General features: G+C 38.1%; 1 protein-coding gene across 2 annotated transcripts; it reads right to left on the bottom strand.

Annotated features, from left to right (window-relative positions):
- Positions 1 to 872: 872 nt before the first annotated feature.
- NGLY1 (N-glycanase 1) lies at positions 873 to 26516 on the bottom strand. 2 transcript variants are annotated; one of them, XM_010398932.4, is made up of 12 exons: positions 26326 to 26516; positions 25129 to 25243; positions 22868 to 23110; positions 19306 to 19477; positions 15886 to 16108; positions 15048 to 15169; positions 14495 to 14640; positions 14204 to 14314; positions 9462 to 9626; positions 7994 to 8182; positions 4657 to 4834; positions 873 to 4222 (listed from the first exon to the last, which is right to left on the bottom strand). In XM_010398932.4, exons 1-12 carry the CDS (start codon positions 26451 to 26453, stop codon positions 4047 to 4049), a joined length of 1968 nt encoding a protein of 655 aa, XP_010397234.1. In that variant the 5' UTR covers positions 26454 to 26516; the 3' UTR covers positions 873 to 4046. The 2 variants fall into 2 exon arrangements, with proteins under 2 accessions (XP_010397234.1, XP_010397235.1); XM_010398933.3 differs by having other exon boundaries at positions 19306 to 19465; positions 26326 to 26515.
- Between the last annotated feature and the right edge of the window lie 1067 nt (positions 26517 to 27583).

Here is a 27583-nt window from a genome sequence, read left to right as displayed (position 1 = left end):
ACTCCTGAAATAAATAACTTTTACTAAAGAAGGAATATTTTCTATCTACTAGACTTTTTTTCTTTAACTCTACTATCCTTCTGCTTGGATTAAATATCCAAGAGTAGCATAAAAAATTGTCCCAGGTATTAGAGCTATTACTTTTCCCTTCTGCTCATGTTTACAGCTATATGACCAGCGATCATATAGGTACACATAATACACATGACATCACTGATTACTGTTTAGAGAGGCCATAAGGTACAAGGCATAGAGCATTGCTTGCAACAATAGTACCTCATAAAAGAGCCTTCAGAACCAGCACCAGGTAAGATGAACTACTGCCAATAATGTTGAATAAATTCCCCCAAAATATTCAAAGTATAGAAAAGACCTAGGTCTATTCCAGCAACTGTGCTTAAGGAAGGGACCTGTCTGCAATTTCCTTCTCCATCCATATGATATGAAGCCAATACAGAAGTCCCTTCAACACTGACACATCTTTTATGTTGTTGAATTACTTGGACAACACTGGCAAAACTTTAAATTTTGTCCGAACCCAGAGGTTTGAACCTACAATGGGAATTACGGATTTATTTTAAATAATGCCTAAACTTAAGAAATGCGAATTTTGACAAATACTAAGGAGGTCCATTAAATTCTTAACTAGTAGTATACTTCCATTTCTAGCTTGAGCAACCAAAGGTAAAGAAATGAGGAGTGTGGGCATGGAGGACAGATAACCTGATTATCTGCCTGGAACAATCTCTGCCCCTCTTGGAGTTCCTTTGTTTTGGCTTGTTTTGTTCTGAACTGCAAGAACTCTGCAAATGGGTGTTCCCAGCTTCTGGCAGACATATGTGCTGCCTACCATCTGTTTTCATTCCACCGCACTATGGAGACAAACACACTTTATTTTTAGTGTTCTACATTTCCTGATGTTGCACATAATAGGGTTTACATCTTACATCCAAGCCACTCTATGTGAAAAATCTTCCAAGGGTAACAGATGAGTCAAGGAGGCAGATTTTCATACAGGACCAGACAAGATAATTTTCACTCCTTACTTTTCAATGCAAGCATATAATTTACACCGAAGTTTGCTTGATTCCTGCATACCTGTGCTTTGTACCTGTGCTTTCTTTCTACACTGCCCAGAAGGGGCTTCCTTCATGTATTTTAAGGACACATCTTTCCAGCAACTTCCTGGGGTGTAGGAAATTGCTAAGCATTAAGCATCAAAACAGGATATGACAAAATCAACAGCTGGATGATCAACGCTAGACAGACAACAGTACAACAAGTACTTGTTTGAAAGGAAGAATTCTGTGCACAGGCTCCCACATAGTTCTGTTGGAAGCTATGCACCCCAAAATTAGTTTGCAAGCATTAACTGGGTAGTACAGTATTTATGTAAACTTTAATGGAAAAGATTTCACTGTTACACCTCAGTGCAACCATTGAAGGCACCCACACATGGCACAGTGGACAGCCAGTTGTTCTTTAAAATGTACTGACTAACCTGGATTCTAGAAAACATTGCTCATTTTACCTGTATTAAGCCATACATTTCTAGGCAACAGTATTTTTAATTTCCCCATTTAATCTCCACCTCCTCAAACTTCTAAAAAATTGAGTAAGCACTGACTTCTATCTACATGTGCCCTGATCAACATCTATCACTCATCTAGTATTGTACCACTGCCAGCATAACTTAAAAACCATACTTTTAGAGCAGATTGCAGCACGGGTCTTTCCACCATATAACATTGCAAATTCAGGATACTGTAAGCTAACATTAAACAACTGTGGATGAGGAATTACCTCTGGTTTAAAAAAAAAAAAATTTAGAAGTATTAAGAGTTGGGCTGAAATGGAGACCTACAGAGAAAATTAGTGCCTTTAAAACAGCTTATGTATGACAAGATTCAAAGTGTTCACTGTTTACAGGGTACTCCAAAAGACAACTGAAGGAGTTCCGTTTAAATTTTTCATGTTAGCTCTATTCAGCCTGAGTGTTTTACTTATTAATTCTTTCCTAAAATAAGCACTTCTATTCATTGCATGTGATCTTATATATACAGAAGTACTTCTTGATTAATTAGACTGGCAAGGCATTTTTCCATCTTTTTAATTCATTCAAACATTTTAAAAATGGACTTCAATTACTTTACAGTTTTAAGTTATCTGCAGCTATTACTCTTCCCCCAGAGATTCTGACCAAAATTATGAGAAGATTATCTTACCACTTTTGAATTTATTTTGCCTTCTGATTTCAAATTATCAGATGCATTTAGGAATTCTGCAATTCTTCAAGGTCCTCTAAGTAATACACTGCAAAAACAATTTCTGTCTTAATGCAGTAACTTTTTCAGCTATCAAAATATTAAGTGGAAAAAATTTTGTTCATTAGTGGCACCTGAGTTGTCTTCCTTTCCTTTTTTCTTCCAGTGTAGTATACTTACTAGCCTAAAATACTTTTCTTTTGGGTTCCCACTCAAAATCTCAGAAAAAGCATTTAGCTGAAACCACATACATAAGTAGTTTTAAATGGAGATGGGCAAATTCACTTTGCATTAGTCAAGCATTGATAAACACCCTTCCATACAGTACCCTATCACTGTGCTGTTCTGTATTACGGGTGGGAGACTCTTGTAATCCTCCTCATAAACTGTCCATTTACATTTTGAAGTAAAGTATATAATCCATAACATATTGTTCTGAAACTCCTGAGCTGCCATAATCTACTATTTTTTAAGTTGCCTGTGTTCACTGTACATATGCAGTTTTCTAATAAAATCTGAATAGTTTTATATTTGCTTAGATTTGTTGAAAGGTCAGCAAACATTTATTTCAACATAAATTATTTTTGACAAACACTTCAAATCAATACAGAGGTTGGAAAGATCAGAAAAAGGAAGAAGAACTTTAAAAACACTGATCTTAAGAACATCATCCTTAATTCTCACTTATTTTAAAATAAAACCATAGTTTGAACTTTGCATTTTAGTTCTTTAATAGAAAATCTCTTGTAAAATCCGGGCATAGCCTTCCTCACATTCTGACAAAGACTATCTAATCTGAACACTCACTCCATGCTTTATTCAGAGCACTGCAACATCTGACATCTCCTGGATAGTATTTTTATTATTATATTGTCTGAAAATAAATTTAAACACTGCATTAATGAAAAAAAATGTATATGCTTTTACATCAAATTTGGGAATAGTATTTAGAGCAAGTCAAGACAATAGCTTAAAAGGATTTCAACCTACATGCCTACCTTTTAAAAGATTTATTAAGCAAATCTGAATTAATAGCATTAAAAAGTATTTATAATGAATAACCTATTTTTTCATAGAAAAAAATGATGTTCTTACTCAGTTTTAAGCCTCAATTTCGTATCACAGGCCATGACAATTTTAGGTACATAATGAACGTTTCTTTCAAAATGAGGTTATTTTCCCAGCAACTGTCATGCTTCCAAATAGTTCTAGGTATTAAACACAGCTTTAATACTTAGACATCTAACAAGGAAATTTTGAAGCAATCTTAAAATTAACTTAATTTCAGCACTTCTGGATACTACACAAAATTAAACATTTTTAAAATGTCTAAATCTGTTTAACTTATTTTAAAATCATCACAAGCATCTGTTGTAATTGGAAAACAGAATTCAAACAACTTTTCCTAGTAGATTATAAAAACCCCAAAAAAACAGCAAGCCAATCCCAAAATTCCAAATTAAAATCAATTACAATTGCTTTGTGCTTCTACGATCATGTTTTGCTTCCTAAAAATTGTTTCCTTTTCATTGTAAACTTAAGGGATTGAACCATAAAGTACCCTTTTCCTAAATTTTGGTGTTTGTTTTCATAGCAAAGAGGTTTTCATTGTGATGTTTACCTATTCAATACACGTACAGTTTCAAGTTGGTTTAATGGAAGCAGTGAAACAGGAAATAAGCTGCCAGCAGGATGAAGAGGAATTGCCAACCAAATCTTCATGTTGTATCCATGGTGTAATGTCTTCAAGGAATCTAAAATACATTTCTGCAGTTCAGATTCTCAGAGGTCACTGAGTTTTATAATTATCTCCAAGCAATTTTCTCCATATCCTGTTAAGCTCTCTCTAAACAGCTGTGTGTGTTGCCATGCAGCTTCACCATCCCCTCCATTTAGAACTGCTTCCAACACAACTTCTGTTGCTCCAGAAAAATCTGAATAGGAGCAAAGATTTTTATCTATTGGAGGAAAAGATAAATAATTCAGTAAGCCACAGCTCCAGACAGCATATAATATATAATGCACGTTAAAAAGGCTAAGCCGTAATGGATATTTAAGGATCTCAGTTGCAGCTACTCAGGTTCATTCGCCACCAGACACAGAAGCATCTATCCTTCCTAGTAAGACACAAGTATCTTGTATTCACTCTTTGTTCCTTCTTGCCCTGCTCTGTTGTAGGTAGGGCTGTGTATATTAATAAAACTGAGTTTTGTAGCAGCTTTAATTAAATGCACACTATTCTCTTGACCTTGCTAAGAAACGCCGTTGGAAAAGTAAAGAATATTCATACTTTGTTTTTAGTGTTTGCACAGTACTCTCTCCATATAAACTATTTATTTCCAGTTACACCTCTGCTGCATGATATAATTCATTATTTAAATTCCACACTTACCTCCTATCAGAGAAATTTCTGCTGTTGGAGAGTGAAGTCTCCACTGTATTCTTCCACTCTGAAACGTTTGGCTGCTTGTCCTAACTGAAACGTTATCTATTTTTAAACCGACTGACTTGCACTCAAACTTCCAGCTGATGGAAGCAGAGGATGACCCTTCTTTTCGGGCTAAATAAACCTACATGGAAAGAAGACACAACCGGCATGTCAAAAACTGAGACGACCAACACACACATCAAATTAATCCTTGTAACAAGGACATAAAAATCTTAAGATAACACACTTTCATTCTTTGTCAAGGCCCTCAACCTTTAAAACTGTAAGAAGTATAATTTCATATAAAAAACCTCTTACTTCATCCCTAAGTATATTCCACAGTTAGGTAATTGTACATGTTCACGGCCCCTCGCTACGGAACACTAAACTGTTTCAACATCCATAATAAATAAAATTCAAGCCACAAAAACACCTAAGAGTACTATTTTTTTAAAGAAGAATAATTTGGGGTCTTTTTGAATGCACAGAACACTTCAGTTGTTCAGTATTGCTGATGAAAAGCGTGGTACAATCAGTAGATTCTTCAGCTGTGGCTGCGCACGACTTCTCCTAGGACTTGTTGTGTCTTTTCTTAAAGCAAATCATATGTGCCAGCTGTTTATAAATCCCATTTTAACATTATTTGAGCTCTTACAACTTTGCAGAATTTAAATTAGTCCCAATGCTGTTCTCAACTTTGCTGAACAGTCATGCTCACATATTAACTTTCATTAAAGTTATATGAACCCCCATAAGAATTTGGTAAAAAGTGCCTGACAGTTCTTTCAAGTCCAACATCTATTATCAGCAAACCTAAATAACAGACACTACAGGTTAAAGAGTCCAAACTACCACGATCCTTTTGGAATCCTAAATAAATGAAAATTCTGTCATGTCCAGGCTTCTGATTAATGTCATACTGAGAGGACTTACTCAGCTCTTTATTTCTTGATCTTGAAAGAACAACCCAGAATAAAAAGATAATAAAACACAGTAGTTTGTTTTACTTCAGATTCCACCCTAATATAGAAATGTCATTGACAGACTATAAACCAGAGTTTTAGCATTACTATTTTCATGTTGAGGAAAGCTCAAAATCCCCGAAGGTGTGAAGGTGTTACACTGAGGATCATCTATGAAAATGTAATGATTTAAGCTGTTTTCACATGAGTGCAATCTTAATGTTCATGAAGGTGCTGACCTCTGCACATTCTTTTAAGTAGTATCCCAGCTTGTTCTAGCTTTCCCTTGATCAGATCCTACTGAACTGCTGTATTTGAGCAAGGAAAGCAAAACACCCCATTACATACTACTTGGTTGAAATGCAATAAACACAGTTTTGAATGCTAGAAAAGCCTCAAACATTAGTCTGCTTCATCTTTCATTACAATATCCAAGCATTTAATCAGAAAAAAGAATTTAAAGTTTCCTTTTGTGTATTTTTTACTTTCCTCTAACTTTCAAACTTGGTTGTTTAGTTTCCAGTATTATTTGAAAAATGCCTAAAGAAGAAAAAACCTAACCAACCAACCAACCCATTCAAATTCTCTTCCACTGCAGTAATTCTTCTGGAAAACAAGCTTTTCACAAATCCATGGATTTCAGATCTACAGGATCTTACACTGTTATTATCACCTACTGTGGTCTGCCTGTTTGAGTCCTGGATATCAGGTTATCTCTGGGTAATCTGAATTTGTGGTTTGTACCTGTTTGCATTGTGTACCATAAACCCAAGTGGTTATTTTCTGTTACTCCTGGTCTAATACTTACAGATACATTTTCTGTGGCTTTTAGATTTAAATGTCTTTCCATTCATGACATAATAAATGTTAACCAAGTATTTCTGTAAAGGTTCCTTTGGCTTTTCAGTTCTTGGACAGCTGCTGATTCAAACTCCGAAGCTGCATCTTGCAGAGGTACTAGAGGAGTTACAAAAAGAACAGGCAAACCCCAACCAACCTTTCCCTCTGCTGCTGTCTCCCATAATAGACAACCCCCAATGAAAAGTAATTTTAAATTCTTAGATTCTTACACACTTTCTGCAGGATGCAATTCCTGCAGAACTAACATGCCTTACCCACTACCCTGAGAGAGACCTGGAGCTGTAGCTCCTCAATGCCATCATCTCATCCTTTTGAGGTGCTACTGAATACAAAGGTAAAATCTTTTTGCCTGGTCTTATAGATCAGCTCCACCCTGTCTTATCTGATTAGTAGAGCTGAGCAGAACTGTAATTTAGTTTCAGTGCAGGGACAGCATGTTTCTTGCAAAAGTGAGGATAACAGATCATTGCAGAATTGAAAACATAATGTACTGTCAGATTTTTAGCAGATCCTAAGGAAGCAGAGAACATCTGTCCCTTACTCTGAGTTTTTGTTACTTCTCTTTTACTATTAGTGTACCCTGTTGTGACATCTTTTATACTATTCTCCCATTTCTTTCCTTAATTCTCTCTTTTATGCAGCATAACCTCTTCAAGTTACTCCCCCATTGCATTTTGCAAGTCAGTTATGTATAGACCCAGCAGAGAAAATCTCAAAAGGTAGTTACACTTAGCTCCATTTTCATCATTGGGAAGCTAGAAGAATGCTTGGTCAGAGACCCTTCAGACTAGTAGAATGGCAAGAGGAAAAAAAGCAGTAACATGCTCTAGTCCCTGACAAGAATGTTCCACAGTTGGTTGCTCTTGTGGGAAAAGCTGCTTTGCTATTACATGACTCCTTCCCACTTCACAGGTACCAGTTCTCTTCTGAGATTTAGAGCATATGACTCTTGTGTGGCTCAGTCCTGACACCTGGGAAGGATTCTGGGCAGGGTATACAATATTCTGGATAACTGACAGTTTTTTGTCTTCTTGCAGATGGAATTGTATTATTTAGGATTACAATTTTTTCCTTTGGCTGCGTATCAAAGAGATATTATACACTATAAAGCTATTCTCAAAACCAACAAACACATTTTTTTATTTCAAGAGAAATACTGCTTTTCAATAAAACAGCGTTTTCCCAAAAGCCTAAGAAGGAAGCCATTTTTAAAAATTTGGTGCTCTGGCAAGTATTTTACCTACTTGAAGAGGATTCATTCGATCATCCTTTCTGAAAGACAAGTTAAATTTATTTCCAATTTCTTGTATCATCCGGCAATCTTACTGAACCTTAACAGCAGCATTTACTAACATCAACTAAATTCTATGGGCACCAAGAGAGATTTTGATTCCAAACACTGGTGATGGCTTTTTGTTCTACTGGAGTTATCATACTTTTACTGTACATTATAGGCTTTTAATAATTGCTATTCTTACCATTTTCCAATCTGTTTCAACCTTTCTCCAAATAGATTCTGCCTTCCAAACACCTGCTTCCCAGCCATGTATTTTTTCGTTGTTATTGGAAACCCGTGTATAACTATCGTCTATTACATTGTAGATGAGATGGAACAGTTTAGATGTCTTCTCCTTTTCAGAGGGAATAAAAACTACTTCTTTTCTTTTCTGAAAAAGCCAAAAAATACAAGCACCTTCATTCCCCAATGCTGAAATTCCCCCAAGACTATGTAACTTTTAAACAGTATGTCATGGTTTTGCAATTCAGTTTTGCTGCCAAGTGAAAAAAAAATGTCCTTCTTAAGAGAGGTCACGGACAAAACCATTTCTGCAGAAGAGGAGTTTTAAACCAGTTTCCTACAGTACACCTGCACCTTTTCCAGAGGGGGACAGTACCTTTCCTTTTTAAATTTTCATATAATTACTTTCAGAGATAATTTTTTTAAATTTTAAAATCATTTAAGTAAGAAATTAGAGCTTCAGAAGAGAAAATTTATATGTTGAGTACATTGCTTGTACAATGAATAAGTAAACAGTTATTTTGAATAGCAAATATTCTGTGATGACTACAACAGGTGCTTGTGTATGCCAGTTTACAAATCAACTTCAAAAAACTTGAAAGTACAAACTTTGTAACTTCTGGGAATTACTTTTTTTAAAAAAAAGTCATTATTCCTATGAGTTTCAGCAAAGCAGAAATTAAGTCCAAACTACAGAGAACTGCAATAAATTATTAGTTTCTCAAACCCAGACAATCCTAAGAAACTCATTAATTTCACTTAACTGTCTCTATTTAGGATAGACAAGTCAGACATTCCACATGATGGGACTGCAACAAAGTTGAGGTCACATCTTTGCATCCTGACTCAAGCTAAATACGATTATGGTCCTGGGAAACTGTATCTTAGCATAAAATAAATAAAAATCAAACCTTGCTTTTGGAAATAGTAAAAAAAATATTGATCTGAAAGTCAATCAAGCTTATTATTTAAGAGATTGTTTAATTTACACAATTCTAATTGCTCCCACATCGATTTATTAACAAAAATAGTTGGTCAAAACCTACTATTGGTTAAAACCTGGAAGTAACTAATCATTCAAACATTTTTTACAGTTTTCCCAATTGTTTTCAACTGACTTAAACTTTCTAGTTCCATCAAACTAACTAATTAAAATGAAAAAAAGTATTTTTAACTTTTAAGAACAAAACACACTTTATATCAAGGAGTCCAAAACATTATTAGAATCAATGGACCATCATTAATTCTCAAAAATTACTTGTGGACCTCTACTGAATTCACATCAAACTTTCACCTAATGTTTTCACAAGATTCACTTGTTTGAGCTGAATCTGGCTACCCACCATGAAGTGTCATTCCTTTACAGCCCATAATCACAAAGCCTTAGTTAGCTCTCTAAGGTGGTCATCAGTGCTAAAGTTAAATACCTCTGGACCAATTTCACCTCTGGCTATTCGCCAAGCCATTGAGCCTGATGTCCTTCCACCATATTCTCCAGGTTTAGGTGTTTTAGGAGAAATAAACTCAACAAGCTCCACAATAGTCCTTTCCAGGAGCTCTCTTTTCCTGTTTTCTGACAAAGACTTTTGTCTCTGAAAAAAGACATTCAGGAAGAAAGAAAACATTCAGAAAAAATGGTATTTGTAATTCTGCTCTACAGTGACACCAACAGGGAAAAATAGAATTGAAAAAGCAGATTAACATTCAAAGTCTAGCCTGATTGTTAGAAACATTAATCTTATACCACAGACACAAATATAAACCAATCATAAGTGCACAGTTATGTGACAGCAGTGCTTTCTCTAGGAACTTTCAGGCACTATGTGGAATTCTCTTAAAATAATTTTTGTGCTTTGCTCTTAATACATTTACTTAAGATGATAAAACACTTCCATAACAGTTTTATAACTATGCATATATATGCTGTACCATAGCTCTTCTCGATATTATTTGGAGGAAAGAAAAGGCAAGCATCATTTGTGGTCAAATTTTTCTTCTCTAACATGGAGTGATTTGGTTGGCAACTGTCTTGGTTTCGTGAGTAAGCCCAAACAAAAGATTTTGTGAGTAAGCCCAAACAAAATTCTTTGGAAGAGTTTTTTCACTGATTTGTCACAAACAAACTATGACATCTCTATTTTTGCAGATGTCAGAAAACTAAGAAAAACTTAGTTCCAGGAAAATTAGTGGAAAATAAAAGGAATTACACATTTTCTTTGCTTACATGAATAAAACTATGAGCATTTTTTTGGTGAACAACTTAAAAAAATTTTATTGAGATGTTGGTATTTTGTCTACACGATCTTCATGTCAAATATCCGAATGTGGAATGTGAAGGCTTTTGGTTTTTTAACTGTGGATAAACCCACATGAGGCTGAAAAAATTAAGTTCAACATTGAGTATATAAGTTATTAGAAACATCATCTTTTTTTCTGCTTTGGTGATCATCCAAGGCATGCACACTCAGCCCACTGGGACCCGAAACTGGAGGTTAATAAGCCTCAATTATCTCAAAAGCAGTTCTGACCCCAGCAAGTTTTGCTAATAGAGATCACAAAAGAAACATCTGAAGACTTTTTTTGTTTCAGTCAACAATGTGGAACTGGATAAAGGAAAATAGATACAGAGAAATGATGAGAAACAGCTCCAGCTGAACAAATTCCAGATGCCAAATACCAGTTCTAACACAGCAAGGGGAAACACACCTCTACTTGTGTTGATGGATGATAACCAGTGGTTCCAGCAGTTTCCCATGAAACATCAGGCCTTCCTAACAGTTGCCCAGACACTTTAGATATAACCCCATGCAGCACTACTCATCTTGCTCCAGCTCCGAGGAAGTTTGATATGGTTTATCCTAAATTTACAATACCAATCCACAATTTTCTTCAAGCACTTTCATCTAGGGAAAACCCAGTGTCAGTGATCATCACCACTGAAATCACTGATGCTATGCTGAGAACTGGATGCCTGTGCTGTGTAGTTTTTGTAACAATAGCTGAAAAAACCTGTTACGGAGCAGTGTTTCAACATGAAGACTTCAAAAAACAGAACTCTTTATGCACAATACAAGATATCAGTAAGTTCCTCAATATAAAGAGCCCAAGTATGCTAATTATGGTCGTCTCCCACCACCCAGCAGACTCTTGCACAGTAATGCAGCAGGTCCAGCATGCCAAACACTCAGACTCTGCAGACATCAACACAGCCTGTGCCGGGAAAGCCTGTAACTACATTTCCTACCAATGACATACATGGTAACCAGAAATGGATTGCAGAAACTCCAAGTGCCATGGCTCAAACTTCCTGCTTTTGGTCGGTTTTTTTTTTTTTTTGGTTGGGTTGTTTGAGGGGGCTTTTTGTTGTTTTTTTGGGGTTTTTTTTAAGATATTACCCTCTATGTACCTTCTCAGGCCACACCTTTCTTTTGCAGAAAAAGGTAGCACGAAGGAAGAAGGATGGTGAACTGCACCTTTAAAATCAGTTCTGCGTCACATGCGAGCTGTGCTGTTGATGCTTCCTGAAGGACTCTTTGCTTTCAGGAGACTGATAATCCACAGTTTAGGTAGACCCACTGCTGGGTGAGCAACAGATAAACTGAGGGCAGGAACTGAATTTCAAACCTTTGACAAGGAACACTGGTTCATCTCACATCAATCAGCATGAAATGCTTGCAATTCAACCTAAATTACTAGTTTTCCTTTTAAGAGTTGACTTGGCTATAACCATTCACAAACACTACCAAAAAATTGGTGCCTGGAGCAAATAAAATAATTTGCTTCCCTGTTCCACCATCCAATCTCCAATGAAAGCAAAGAAGTTCAGGGTCCTCCCCCACTTTCTATAGGGATAACATACAATGGACTGGAATAGGGCACTGCCCATACAAAGTACGTGAAGAAAATCCGTAGTCAGAGTGTGCTATGGTACTACAGAATATTATCAGATGTTGGATAATCCAGAGGCTACACACCCATTTAGGAATGCTTGGCCCAGATAAAACACACAAAGTATTTTTGAGAGGTAAAATAAGTACTGAAGAGATTAAATTATTCTTGTCTGCTACCCATTTAACAGCAAGCCACTCAACATCCTTTGAACTGTTGTGTGGTCTCTGCTTGGCAATGGAACAGAAAGACATCCAGAGAAGTAATGCTCACAGCCTTTGCTCTTTATACAGGAAAGACAAATAATGATCCCTCAGACTACATTTTCATTAACACTGCAGTACAGGTGATAACGTACCCTGCATACCGTGCTTCTCTTCAGTTGTAACTTAGAAAAATTGAGCTTAAAAGACACTCTTGGAGCTCTGCATCAAGCAGTACAAAGACTGTAATTCCTCCTACTGTGGAGCCAGTCTCTAGGAGATGATGGGGAAAGTTCAAGTTAGAGGAGGCCTCTGTAACAGTTACTGTCTGAATAGGTTGCAAGGAAGGAAAGCATAGTAGCTGGAGGCTTGTGACTGAATGGAGTAATGAAAACTTGCTCTAAGACACCTTCAAAGTTTCTGATCCTTTGCCTCCTTTTGCTTTGCTGCTCTGGTTACCCTTCTCAGTGCTCCACTCTGCTATGTGGCTCTAATTTTTCATTACTGCTAAAATGATTTCAAGCCCTGGTCTTGAACGCAAGTCCAGCTCAATTCTTCACAGTCTTAGTGTATGGCTATAATTCTCAAGACAGCATGCCTCAAAAAGGCATAACATGTTTATTAAGCCATCAGCTGTATACTACCACTGGAACTAAAGGTTCCATGCAGGGGAATTAGCCCTGTTAAAGAAGGGAGGACAAAATGGAAACCTCAAGGTGGTTCAAGGTTTTATGGTATTATAGTATATTGATCAAATTCACGGTGTCCCAAGCACAGAGTGGAAAAAGCTTAGCAGAGAGGTTCAGCAACTATGACATGCAGGTGCAAATGGCTCCATGTGTTTTGGGGGTGTTAAGCATGAATAGTGTAAACAAATGTGGCTCTGAGTCAAAGCTCTGCTGATGGTATCATCGCCTTTTGAAAGTCTTGGAAACAGCCCATGAATCATTCCTCTCACTTCCTAGAGCTTGTAAGAAGTCACTGAAAGCAAATTAAACCTACGTTTCTTACAACTGTAAATGCTACTGTTTTCAAGTTACAGCAGCACTGATGTGGAAAATGTTCAGCCACCCTGAAGGAGTCCACATAGTTACTAAGTGTTGAGCTTTTGATGGGGTACCCTTCCTTCTCAGACCAGGGTGAAAGAGCAGAGGAGGCTGCTGTTCTGCTAAGTTCTTTATTTCATAGTCTCATAGCTTTCTTGAAGGCAGAGTTTGAAGGGGGTTACATGATTAAAGCCAAGCAGCAACAGTAACAGCAGGCAAAATCAGCTTCTTCTATATGCTCCATATACTCTATACACTATACACTCTACACTCTGTATTTTTTCCTACAGAAAATGTGTGGATTATAATTGTTAACTGACCAATAAGATTAACACACTATTCTAGTTTTTCTTTTCTTAACCTATCCTAGTCTAATTCTAACAGTCGCTAAGTCTTACACAAGTGTTACATAGGTATTACACAGATTTGGTATACAGTTTCTATCAGTTCTTATTGTTTATGTGAACACTCCATCTAAAAAATGTGAACAGTATAATTCTATCTATATTTTGTCTAAAGTAAAGAATTCTGTGACAAGGTAACACTGCTGCAGCAACAACTGTGTTTGAGGTCTCTGCTACAGCTTTTTAATGTTTAAGGCACTTAGCATGTATTTCTACTAAAAGTTAAAAATCTATATTTCTATTTCACTTTGGTGTGGCTTCATGTATCTCAGCTTGTCCAAAGGTTTTAATTCAACCCCTGTGCTTTGGCTTCCCTCTGGGCCTGAGTCCAAAGGAGCCTTCACTCCAACAACTAAAGAGTTGCAGTTTACCCCCAGCAAGTACAAGTCTGCTCCAAAGCCCATAAGAAAACTAATACATACACACACACCATTATTTCCCCTAAGTTCAGCACTGTAACTGACTCCTACGTATTCAGAGTAAAATGCGTAATTAACAGCATTTTTTATATCCATAGTGCATGGACATTCCTATGAGGTTACCAAAGGCATTCCTTTGTTTGAGGACTTCACATTCTGCAGATGCTTGTGCTTCACTCTCAGAAACCCACTGAAGAAAAGCTACATACCGTTCTATTTAGTGCATTAATTGTCTCTCGCAGCGTAGCTTCGCTGAGTGCTGTCCTTCTGGAGAGTACTTCTTCATGTTTACAGCTGTATCTCCAGGTGACATCAACAACCTCAAGCACAAGTCAAGAAAATAAAGCAATCAAAAATTGCCATGTATCTTGCTTCATTTAAAGAGGCTAGCTAATCAAAGTATGCTTTTCTACAATAATTCTGGAAATCACACCAAGGTGGAATACATTGCACACTCGCCTCAGGGCAAGTTTGTTTATTATTAGCATCATTACACCTACCTCATCTTTGGAGAATGCAATTATGTAGGAGAGCTTCTTTCCCCAGCCAGTTTCATAGAGAAGAGGCTTATCACAGACATTTTCACAAGGATCACAGTGAAGCCATCTTTTCTGAGATGAAGAATATACTTCAGTCCACACATGATCTACGTAACAAAGGCCAAGAATAAACAATGAATTATAAAGACAGAGCCTCTATTCTAATCTTGCAGAACATTGTAACTTCTTCCAATTTGTTAAATGAAGGAACAGGTGAAAGAACATGTTTTCTGTTCATCTACATTTAGAAAGGTTACCAAAGCTTCCTCCTTCTTAGGACCACAGTCCCTTACATTCAGCTAAAGATTCTGAAGTCAGTCATCTGACCTTACTTGCAGAACTGTACTTCATCTCATCAGGCAAGACAGGAAATTGAATGTATATTGTCTTTGTTAGCTAACCTGTGTAATTACACGCACTGCCTGATGGCTAATATGATCTGAGAAACATAAAACACATAACCTCCTTTTGCATAGGTTTGTATTAAGGTTACAATACTCCAGAATACTGATACCTGTATAGTCCCAGACATATCTTGCTTCAAACCCTACAGCTCTGCAGCACAGTGTAAAACAGTTGGCCCACTCGCCACAGCGTCCACGTCTGGTTTCCAGAAGTTTTTCAGGGTTGTTATACCTACAGGAGAAAAACAAAACACAACAAGAACAACTGAAAACATGTCACCTTTCAGAAATCTTTACATCGTGTTCTGATGATCTTAACAGACTTCAGTACTGACCAGTCCAGAGAAGATAATGGAAATAATTGCGGTACTGCACAAAATATGTCTGAACAGAATGCTACCTCAACTCACATGACTCCATCGTATGTTTACAGCAGCACTGAAATGAATCTGCTTTTTTAAGTTTTCAAAATTGATTCAGACATCTTAAAATGTGACTTTAGTATGCTGGTGCTTTTAACAGTTGCCAAAAGTATAAATAAATTGTATATTTGCTCTCCTCCTACAGATTCAGCAAAAGTTGTGCATTACACTGTGATTTGCTACAGAAGTGAAGTTTCCCCTGCAGTAACAAAACCCTACCTAAATATGGTTGCCAATATGAACATATTTTATTTAGAAGCTGTACTTCATCAAATTAACACTAAAAAACCCCAACCAAGCCAGACAAGTATTCAGAACAAGTCCACATAAGAGAAAGCACATACTGTTCTTAAAAATCTCTGATCTTGTAGAGAAATTGCAGGTTCATCCATCATTCTATCATGTTACTTAGAACAGCTTCTTTGCTTTCTGAACTAACAACTTCTCACCTGTTCACAAAATGCACAAATGCAAAGCTGTTTCTTGAAAAAAAAAAAAAAAAGACAGCAAATCTCCATATGCTCACCTTGGGAATCTATTACAGAGCTGACACTGGTTGCAGTAATGGTTTTCCACTCGACTGGCATCCCACCTTAGATCATCATCAGTAGGCAACAGGTAGTCACTTTTAGGCTCTGTCTGTCCACCACACCTACTGCAAGGAAGACTATTTACCCAACAAAAAAAGGAAGTCTTAAACCAGTCCAAAAGCTCCAACAATAAGAAGTCCTCTTCATTCACATGTGCACCTGTAAAATTTATACAACGCACAGTTAGTTCAAATGGAAAAGTAATTTAGTTGAACTTGACAGTGCCTATGCAAATCAGCATCTCGGGGCCTTTATATATTTTTATGTACTTCTAAAATAAAAAAATTGTATTAAAAAGCTTCATATATTACTTAAACATACAAAAAAGAAAATCTAAATTGTCAGGGCTGAGTAAGTTCAATCATAAGAACAAAAAACTGCAGTCCTATATACTACAGCTAGAATGTGAATAAGAAATTGCTCAGAAAAACAAGTCAGATTTACATTTAAGCCTGGTGAAGTTCCTCATGCCTTTCATGCTCTTCCAGGACTTTGGAAGAGAGAGTTAATTCTTTCTCTGCCCTGAAACATTATTTTCCTATCTTAGCTATTAAACTAGGAATAACAATTGTTTTGATTTCAAAATCCCAAAGAACCAGACACTGGCAGCAGTCTAAACAACCAGGTGTACAGACTTTCTAAAAACACAGCTTAATTATTGTAGAACACATGTATACACCATGCAAGCAAATTGAGTTTGTTCTAATTTCAGCAAATAAACACCTTTCTCAGCTCATCCAAGGTAGACATGGGAGGTCTTTAATTTTCTACTCTAGCTGATTTCACCACATCAGACTCTTTTTCCTATTCACAACAGGTGTTAGAATCTACTCACACACTGTCACTGTTCTGACACCTGGAAACAGCCCCATTTTACCTAAATAACAAACCTAAAAGTCCAGTTTTTCAAGGGAGACCCACCCCTTTAAACTCATTAGAATCCTTAAATGTACATCCTGTTCCAATGCCCAAAGAGATACTCTTTCTTCTCAGATACATAAATGTTCCAGTAATTCCTCCTATTAACTTCATCATCTAGGCCACACTGCAATCATAGGTATTACTGCCTAGTTATTTTTATGCACTACAGCTTTATTCTAGTCACAGTGCAGACAGGTTTGACTAATGAATATTAATATACAAAATAAATTTGTAAAAATGCTGCTTAAAGGAAGTTGAAAGCAGCTGCACTAAATTTATGCACTAGCTCCTTTCTCAGGATGATGAAAAAAGACTAACATGAGTGTTTAAGCTCAATTCACATCTTGCTCTTAAGCTGTAGCCATCTTTGGTACAAAAGACTCTGTAGGAACACTAACACTATTAAACACACATTGCCAAGATCATGAAGTGCATGGGAAGAGATCATCTGGTAATCAAAGCAAGAACACCTGACTTCTAATTATAGTAAACTTTTTGTTTTTACTCATGTGTGTGAAAAACCTTTGTGCTCACTCAGAGAAGGGCTTACTGCTTACAAAATGGATATGCTTGTATATTCAAACTTTTTGCTAAAAGCTGAATGAGAAGATTTCAAGCACAAGCCATACTCTCTTTTCCTGGATAACAACATTCAAACTAGAACCCATCTGTGAAAATATGACTGCTATGATATAAACATTTTTCTCTTGATTTGAAAAATATATCCTTTATTAAACCATTACATGGAAAAATGATAAATGTGATTTATTTGAGCAGAAAACAGTTGGCTGTAATACACAGCTATTTTTGACTGTTCAGTCCATCTTTCTAATGAAATGTGGTAAAGTGAAATAGTAAAATCAAAGCTCTACTTCTGATCAAATGACTATTATCTTTCTAGTATAGTCTTTATGAGCCAAAAATCTTATTATGTGTTGCAAGGCCTATCCTAAAAACAAGTGTCCCCTAGCACTAACTATTTATTCCCACAGGTGGCATTCTTAATGCAGCAGGACAGAAACCAAAGAAGCTGAAAGCCAATTACCCAAACATCTCATACACAATCCATTCCAAAACAAATGTTTCTATAAAGGTCTTGAAAAATGCTTTCAAGCTGTCACAATCTGAAACAGCGGAATTCCATCCCTTCCCCTTGATTTATATCTAAATTAAGGTCTGGAAGCCATTTTGACTAGATCAGCCTGATGGTTTGGGAAGAAGCACCCAGAATCCTACCCTCCCCCTTCCTTCCCCTTTTTAAACAATGTGCACAGTCGTATTAGAACAGAGTCTAAGAGCTAGGCTTGTTCTTTAGTTTTTTCCCTTATAAAGAAATTTAATAGTTGTAATTTATTACTGCTAAGTCTCTTTTCCCCATTGTACTGTCCCATGCTGCTGAATGAGAATGCTCTGTATTTGTTCACGTGGTTTCTTACTTCCCAGTACAGTTTTATAAAAACAGGAAAATTACTAAGAAAATCCATTGCCAAAAAGTTCCTTCATGCCAAAGGCACAATTACATATTACCGTGTGGCCGTATGAGACACCACAAAGTAACTTATAAAAAAAAAAAACATGTGCAGAGATCAGTTTTGGTTTGCAAACCAACAGCACTTCTATAAAGTTAGCAGAATTGCTTGAAACAGTCTTCTAGCAAAGATTCACAGTGAAAAGGATTTTTCTGTTTAAATATGGCCTTGGAATGGTATTTTTTTAATATTTATCCTATAGAAGTAACATTTCACTATATTACTGAAACAAATCTAAAATCATCACCTGAAAATAGAAATATGTCATTTTAACTGTCAAAAACTTCATACATTCAAAATAAATTTGCATTTATGAAGAAAACATAAATTTCAGACACTGATGCCACAAGTATTTACGCCTACATTTCATATCTAGCTCCATGAGGATGGCATGCGAATAACCCTACTCACTTAAGCATTAGCAAGGAAAGTTATCATTTGTTTGTATAAGGTTGCATCTTGGAAAGATCTCATTCAAAATCTCACCAGTATCACTTTAAAAAAGAGAAGCAGTACTTAAAAATTTTGTTCTGAATTTAGAACTGTAGTACGTGCAGGAAAACTGCACTCTGAGAATTTCAAAACAATGACTACTTGAACCAGAATCTCCCCTCCTCTTGTTGGAGCTATTTCACTCGAGATTCAAGGAATGCAACATTTGTTTCCCCAGCACTGCTTTCTACTAATTTAGAAATTAGGAGTCCAAAATTTCTACATAAAAGCAGTAGAAGATGGATGACAGAAACAAAAATAAGAGGAGAGAGCAGTAAATCAGGAAGAAGGCAATTCCAATTTAGAAACAGCTTTTGGAACCTGCAGACATATGACCAACTACACACAGCCAATGTATAGTACGTTTGAAAGAACATTTCTACTTTCATATACACTTTAACTTGGGAGTATTACCTTTGTCCAGTCTTGTAGCTTGTGCTAGCTTTTTCTGAGCCTTCCTTTTCAATTCCTGGAGGGGAATTGCAGCTAATGCTTTCTGCTGAACAGAAGGATCCTCATACATCAATACAAGATCCTCAAATTTTGTTTGAAGTGTTTTCAAGATATTTGCAGCCTGCAAAAGGATCTTCAGTCACAAGATGATTCATGAACTTTCAGGCAGAATAACCAAGGTCTCCTATTTTAGTTTAAGTCAGTCATAATTCTATGCTCATATTTACATTATATATTTATTTACAGGTAAAATGTTTACTTGCAAAGATATTAACAAAAATTGAAGACACTACCACTCAAACTGTAAAGCCAGTCTTGTCATCTCTGAGCATTCTGAATGGTGTCCTAAGTGTACTAACTCAGGGAGAAAACTGGTTTTAAAGACACCGCTGATGGGAAAGTTTTTGGACTTATTTCTCTCCCCCACCTCATCCCTTCATCTTTTTTTTGGACACCTTTTACTCAAAATCCAAAAAAATACATGTAATCACTTTCATTTTCTGGACACTACTACACTGGTTTGTAGAACTATATTATTGATGAATTCTGCTTATTACTTTTTATTCATGAATGCTGTCTGTTTCTACTTCCTTCTTTATAGATCAACTCTGACACAGATTTGAATAGACAGCCCAGTCACCACACACTGAACAATCTGTTTCAGGAGCAACTGGATGTAAGAACTAGGTTTCTTCAGTCAGTTATCCTGTCACCTAGCGGCACGTTGCACCCAATAAGGTACTCGCATAGATAATAAAACTAACAGCTGAAGTTAAAAATAATTAAGTTGGTAACAGAGCAAACTATTTATTCCCATTTAAGAGAGAACAATACAGAAAGTAAAATGGGATTTTGAAAGTAAGAGCCTGGCATATTTTTGGAGGAAGCCTGTGGCACTGCTAAATTACCTTTTCTCTATTGCTGCATCATGTTTCAGCCTTCAGCCTTGTTAACTATCATCTTAATTTAATGAAAAAGGCAACACTTCCCTGAGAGGCTGGCAGCAAATGCAATATAATACACACAGGTGTGAGAACCCTTCAGAAGATAACTTCTTTTAAAGAAGCACTTAAATTACAAGTGATTGTTTTGATGCTGTGCAGTATTGCAGGATCAGTCCTTAATTTCCATAACTGATAACCCAGAACACAGCTGGTTTTGCTCCTCCTGGAGCTCATCAGCTGTAGGTAACTGGTTTAACATCATAAAGTCCATTGTGTCCAGATTCACTTTAATGCAAGTTGAAAGAAATAAATAAGGGACATTAGAGATGGCCAAAGGCTTAAAGACCTCCATGTTCTGTCAGTTTCCTGAAAAGGTACGCAGGGATATTGCTCAGCACAGCAGGAAGTCACCCGGATTCTTTGACAACTCCAGTTTCTGAGGCAAACACCATCAGTGTTACAGTAGTGCTTAACCGGCTTCATGAAAGCCACTTTATGGAGCATTACGCAAACATTTAGTCTTAGAGGTGTGGTGAACCTCACTGCAGTTCTAAGTTTGGATACACCTTTCCTCCTGTAATCGCTGTGCCATTCAGGAAGGGATCACAATCCATCCACCAGAATTAACAACTAGCCAGAACTCTCCCCAAAATCTCAAGAATATTCTATGACAAGAAATGCAGAAGAAATCAATGAGGCAAATTAATGATGGGCTAGAACTGTGCATTTAGGAATATTCCTGTTCTTTCAAGTAAGTCATTTTTCCATGCACTTACCAGGCCTCCCATGAATGACAGGTGAAACACACAGGCAAGAAAAAATGCTTGCAATACAGAAACAACTCTGTATCTCTCTGACATCTGTCAGCAGCGCATACAACAGTAATACAACTGTAACTCTGCAGCGTACTCACTGAAAAACAAACTCCCCACTGCTGCGCAAGCAATACGGCCAAGTCACTGCCAGACTTCCTTCCAATCAATTCAGACTATACAGACCAAATTCAATGGCTCAGAGACCTATCAGTAGAGTTCCCTGCAGAGATCAGCTAAATACAGAATTCTAACCGAGCGCAAACATTGCATTACCAATGTCTCTAAATAGTAATAAGCTTGGTTCCACCACCCAGGCATGGAAGCATGGAAAATTAATAGTTTCAGAGAAATGGATCCACAACTCTGATGGCTACTGTAGGTCAGGGCAGAATAACTAGAAATTAAAAGGATTAACCTCAGAATACATTCTGTCAACTTGAAATCCGCAACATTTTTGTCATCACAAGATCAACTTTTAAAGCTTCCTGTACTAAGCCGCACAGCAGCAGCAAGTCACTCTACAGGTTTCATTATCACTTCCACCATGGTTGCCGACGTGACTGAAATAGTAAAAATCTAGAAGCAGGCCAAAAAAACCAACCCAGAAACCTCCAAACAAAGTAAAATAAATCCAGTCAGTATATTTTAGAGGCAACTACTGCCACGCTAACTTAATTAGCTTAAACATCTCAACACAACATGCCTACAACAGTACCTTTCCCAAAGGACGTTTTGGGTGATGATGGGTCATTTAGTGCTCTCTAGCCCCAAAAGCCATCACTTCAAACAATGCTTTGCCATTTCTCATTCGTTGACTTGGGCAGGCATTGGGAAGAAACAGTACGTCATAATTCATATCCAACAATATACTGATAATATAATTTAAAACAGGCAAACTGTGTTTAAGGATGCACAGGAAGTGAGCTTTTGGAAGGACTCATCTTACACCAACTTTGAGACCAAAGCAAGATTGGTTCTAGGAAGAAAAACTCTCCAGAAAGTTAAACCAAAACATCCTTAAAAGCTTCTATCAAAAGACATAATTTAATTTTTCAAAGCTATATGAGGTGCTGAGTCTTCTCCCATCAGGCCAGTTAACATCAGAAGAAAGGACTCTGCTCTGTCTTGATCAGGAACTTCACCTCAACCTCTTAGACAAAGGAAACTCAGCCTAAATAACTATAAATTTGACCTTATCTGGCTAAATTCCTGTTTTTAATGACAGGCACATGTGAAAAAAGAAAGCCCTCCTCACAGGCTACACACAGAGGTCATAATGCATGAACCAAGACACCAACAATTACAAACATTACAGTTATGCTCCCATTCTTCTGCCAGCTCTCAAAAGCCAAATATAACCCTAGTCTTAGCTTCCCACTCTTCCCCTTTTTCCCCATCTTGCTGCTCCCTTTCAATACATATCAGCTTTTTTTCATGACACCCTGATCAATAGAAATTTATGGACATCTTCAACAAAACCTCTTGCTAATATTCCGTTTATAGCATGTTTCATGCTTAAGTTGCATGTAAACTGAAGAAAACACTCAAAAACCTTCAGAAACCACTGTGGTGGGAAAAAAGTCTAGTCCAACCTTCTTAAAGCAAGATTAGCTATGAGGTCAGACCAAGCTGCTCTAGGCTCAACCATGTGCTTATTTAGTGACTACTCAGTTTCTCTGAGCAACCTGTCCTAAAAGTTAACGCTTCTCCAATCTTATATGCAAGACTAATAATGAGTCTATGAAGTTTTCAGGTTATAATTACCATTTCAAGAGATTGCACGAGTGATGTTTCTGGTTGCTGACGGGCAGGGGCAAGAACAGAGTCAACAGGTCTTGAAGGCCGTGGTGCAGCTGTCTGAGTGCTGCTGACAGTTTCAGAGGATCCTGATCTGTGGATCTGGTTTGACTCATTCAGTCTGCTACTCCTCTCTCCAGCAATTAAGTCTCTGATTTTACGTAGCTGCTCAATCGAAGCTTCCTTAGGGAAAACCAGGTGAGTTTCTCCCTAAAATTTAGACAAATGAATTCAGCAGTTAATGCAGGTCTAAGCTAGTCAATGATCTGTAGCTATAGCTAGCAGTTTACTGGAAGTTAGCATGCTAAGGCTTGGCAGGATTCAGCTTTTTAGATTCGATCCATTATGGTAGAAGCTTGAAGCCTCTCACAGCTTCAGAAGCCTGCCAGATCAAGAACCTATAGACAATCTAGAGAAAGAGGGCTCATAACAACATGCTTTTGTTAGTAACTTATTTTGCAGAGCCATTCATGGACTGTGTAGTTATGGTTTGGCACAGAAAGCAGCAACAACCAAAATGAACAATTAATGCTCAGTTCTCACAGCACAGCAGCAAAATGCTGGGCAACACAGGAAGACATCCAATGTTGAAGGAAGAAGCCCCTAGAATGGCCTCTGCTGGAAATTCTCTTACATACTGGTATCTTTTAGGTCTAAATTTTAAGTTTTCCAATATGAAATATTACTCTTATTGAAACCAGTACCTAGGTTGATTTCTGGGTTTTATTTTTGACTGTAATATGATTACTGGTAACATAACAAGAGATCAGTAATTATGACAGAATCAAATATCTGTGCACTTAACATAAAGAAATAGGTTACTAAAAACATGAATATCCTGAAGCATTCATCCTTTAACAGTTTCAGTTTCTACCACTGCAGCACTTCTATTTATTAAGCTGATTTGTTTACCTACAATTACTTCAGGTCACATATCACTGCAGATGCAGACTTCGTGTTAACACTTAAAATCACCACAAAACTAAATGGAACGTATCAATCCATTAGCAAGCAGAAACACGAGAAGGAACAGTATTAGCCATGCAGTTGAGGAGAAGTTTGTGATCTCTGGCTTTGACTGACACAATAACCATAAATAAGACTGAGCCAACACACTCTCAGAGACCTGCCCAAGTACTTCTGCAGCTACACTGCCCACCTTCTGGCTTAAATAGACCATTAAAAGTCTCCTGAGCACCAGCATGAGAGTAAATCCGCAGACCGTTTCTCCCTCTGCAGTCACCACCTCTTTCAGCATACTTTTAATTTAAAAATTACAGTAATTAACTTTAGCCAAAGGGAAGGCAGAGGTCTCATGACAGCTGGACCTAAGTAACATAATGTACATACACATACAGAAGTGCGGCATCAAACAGAAAAATGAAAGCAAATCAAGAGCAAGAGCTTTGCATGGTTAAACGACAACCCAGCTTTCCAGTAATTACAAAATCTGCTTCTAGTTTAACAAGCTTTGGCAGTTTAAGTTCCACCAAGACAGAGACCACTTGAGAATACAAAGCAATCTTTGAAATACATCTCTCTGACTGCAAGAGAGTCAAGACTCACTCAACACTATTTTAGGATACCATTTCATAACTTTTAAAAATGGGTTTTGAAGGACTCACCCTCCTACTACTACTTGAACAGTCAGTCTATTGCCCTTCACTGCTGTCATGACAACACCAGTACTTGTGCAGCTGCACTGTGAATTGGCTGAAAAACATTTCTGGTTTTGTTCTAGAAGATTTAATTTTAATCAGATCAGTTTTCTGTATCTAAATCACTATGGGGCCCTACTGATAGCAGGAACAAGAAGAAGAGTAGGGCTTTAATTATTTTTTTTTCTCTCTTTCAAATGGCAGTTTCAACACTCCTTTATACTGTCTGATGTTCACCTAACAGTGAATTGCTAGAAAGAGAAGGGGTTTTCACTCTGCTTCCCACCACTGCCTTTGTGCCAGCATGGATATGTATCCAGCCACTCAGGAAACCAGCAGCGTGCCTGAGCACCAGAAAAAAATCTTGTTATGAATTAGGGTAGCTCTAGCTCCACCATTTTTCTGAAGCAGCCACATCTAAATTTTCTGCTGGTTAGCTACAGATATTTGTAGCCAAGGACTGAAAAAAAACACCAACTGCCCTAAAATCTACTGCCTTATAAAACCTAAAATTTTACATTTTACTGTGTAAATTGATGAAGACACCAGAAGTTACTAAATTATACTCACCTCTTGAAACCCCATCTCAAATAGACATTCAACTGCTCCTCTGACAGGTAATAGCCTTGTGGAAAATGCTGGATTTCCAATCCGAATTAATCTGTATTTTTCTTCATATGGATTCCTGAAGAAATTGAAAGTTGTAATTATGTTTGCAAATTAAGTAAACACTTAAAAGCTGGGTAACTACACTATGAATGATTTTTTAAGTTTAGTTTCATTTACATCTCTTAGGTGAAACCTACATAAAACTTTAACTTAATAAATGTCCTTTTGTATTTAACTGTAAGAGTTACCAACTGGTGCTAAATTTTAGCTTGCAACCTATGATCATGAATTCATGTTCTGTAGTCCTACCCAGCAGAGCTAAGTCTGTAGAGACACTCAGAGACAACTTCGCATCCTGGTGCATTCTAATTGAACCCCTCAGCTTGATGCTCGATGGCTTTAGTCCCGCCACGGAAGCTGTGCTGAACTGCCTGGTACATGAGTGAAACGACTGGAGTCTCTGTGCTACTTCTCAGTTCCCCTTTCCTCTTTCAACACTTTTAAAAGCCTTCTTCTCTTGCCTCTTTCTTTGAAAGGAGTCAGCCCAGGACTCGCCATTCTCTGTCACGCAGCAGCTTCTACAAGAGGTTGACAAGCCAGATATAGACAGGGAGGGGCAGCCCATATACCTCGAGCTACTGGAAGACATCAAGGTCAATCACACGTACTGGTGTGTATGTGCACCCTACAGAGCCACCTCGCAGAAATTCAGCTATAATTATCTCTTGGTACCGACCTTGCGAAGTCAGAAGCAAAGCGCAAGGGAAAAATAGAGTAAGAAAAAATGAAGTTAAAATGAAGCAAAAATGAAGTTAAAGTGAAGTTTAAACTAAGTCAAATTACTTGCGATGCATCCACTTGTTTTTAGGTAGTTGAATATCCACCTAAGGTGGAGAATCAGGAACAACGCATGATTCTGTGGTTAATATACAAACTCCTAAACTTACAGAGCCAACCAGCAATAAATGAAGACATAGAAATCCAGAACACTACACCTCTAGGTAAGCAACACTGATTTCAAAATGACGACAAGAACACGCGAGACGCTTCTGAACTCCAGCATTATACAACAGAAGCGAAGGCGCCGCGCGGAGCCAGGGAGCGGCCGGCGGGACCCTGCGGCACCGCCCGCGGACCGAAGACGGCGACCCCGCTCACCGGAGGATGTTGTCCGCGTAGGTGAGAAGCAGCCGCGAGGCCTCCAGGAAGATCTCTCGCCTGTTCTGGCACAGCTCGCTCACGGCGGGGGAGCCCAGCGACGACGAGAGCCCCAGGGCGGCCGCCATCGCCCCTCGCTCCCCGCGCCCTCAGCCACGCCGCGCCGCCCGTCCCGGCGCTGCGCCACGCGCACGCGCGGTGGAGCCCCGAGGTCCCCGCCCTCAGCTGGGCAGGGCCGCCCGCCCCCGAACGCATGCGCAGTAGGAGGGGTGAGGTCACCGCCGGCAGCCCCCGCGCCCACAGACGGCGGGTGGGGGGGCCTTAAAGGGCCCGAGCGGGTTTAATTCCTTACCCCGCACCCCCTGGGCAGCCGGACCTGCCGGTCACACGGGGCTCTCGGTGTCCCAAAGTAGGTTCTTTCTCCCGGTGTGCGAGGGGCCAATCCACGCGCAGAGTCGAGGTATTTGATTTGTTTACAAATCTGTGCAGAAAGGGGTGCACAAGGCCAGCACGATGACTACCAAAATTTTCACTACTTACATATTTTAGCAAACAAAGGCATCAATGTTCCTTGGCTACAAGTTATACAGTTCTCTTATTAATTAGCATTCTATCTTCTACTGGTTAAATGATTCCCTTACTTCTTATGCTGATTAGTCCACATGGTCATTTTTTTCTCTTGAGTCGATGGTTGCAAACTCCCCCTGCCAGGATTACCTTTTACCCAGTCAGAGCTGATTCCAACACAGATGCTGAGCTGCCTTTGCTAGTTTCTTCCTTCGGAGTTCTGCAAAACGTCCTAGTGTCCAATAAATTCTGCACTCTTTGTGCCCACTGTCAGTGGTACATCCTTCTTCCCAAGATTTGTAAACCTCCCTTGAGGTGTGAGATCATTGAAACATGTGGAGCCCCAACAAAGCAATTCTGTCAACAAGCAATTTGTCTTTCTAACACCTGGACATTACTTAGAGCTTGATTAACCTTTCTGGTTGATTTGGCTTGAAAGTATACAAAGATCAAACATCAAAGAATGTAATTTCTTAAGAAAATGTTTACCTAGTCCATATTTTGCAACATCGGGAGCCCCGTGGCAGGCAGTAACATCATCGAGGATACAAATCCCCTTTTGTAGTGCCCTGGTTTGACAGTACTGAGGGTGCCATACCTTCAGGCTCAGCTGGGTTCCCTGAGCAGGAATGTCACCGTAGTGACTTGGCCCTGCCACGACACCTGCCTGGCAATACCCGAAGTCTGTCCC

Source organism: Corvus cornix, chromosome 2, assembly GCF_000738735.6.
Source record: "Corvus cornix cornix isolate S_Up_H32 chromosome 2, ASM73873v5, whole genome shotgun sequence".
Classification (NCBI taxonomy): Eukaryota; Metazoa; Chordata; class Aves; order Passeriformes; family Corvidae; genus Corvus; species Corvus cornix.
Note: the sequence above shows the minus strand (reverse complement) of the source record. Positions and strands in the feature narration are given on the sequence as shown.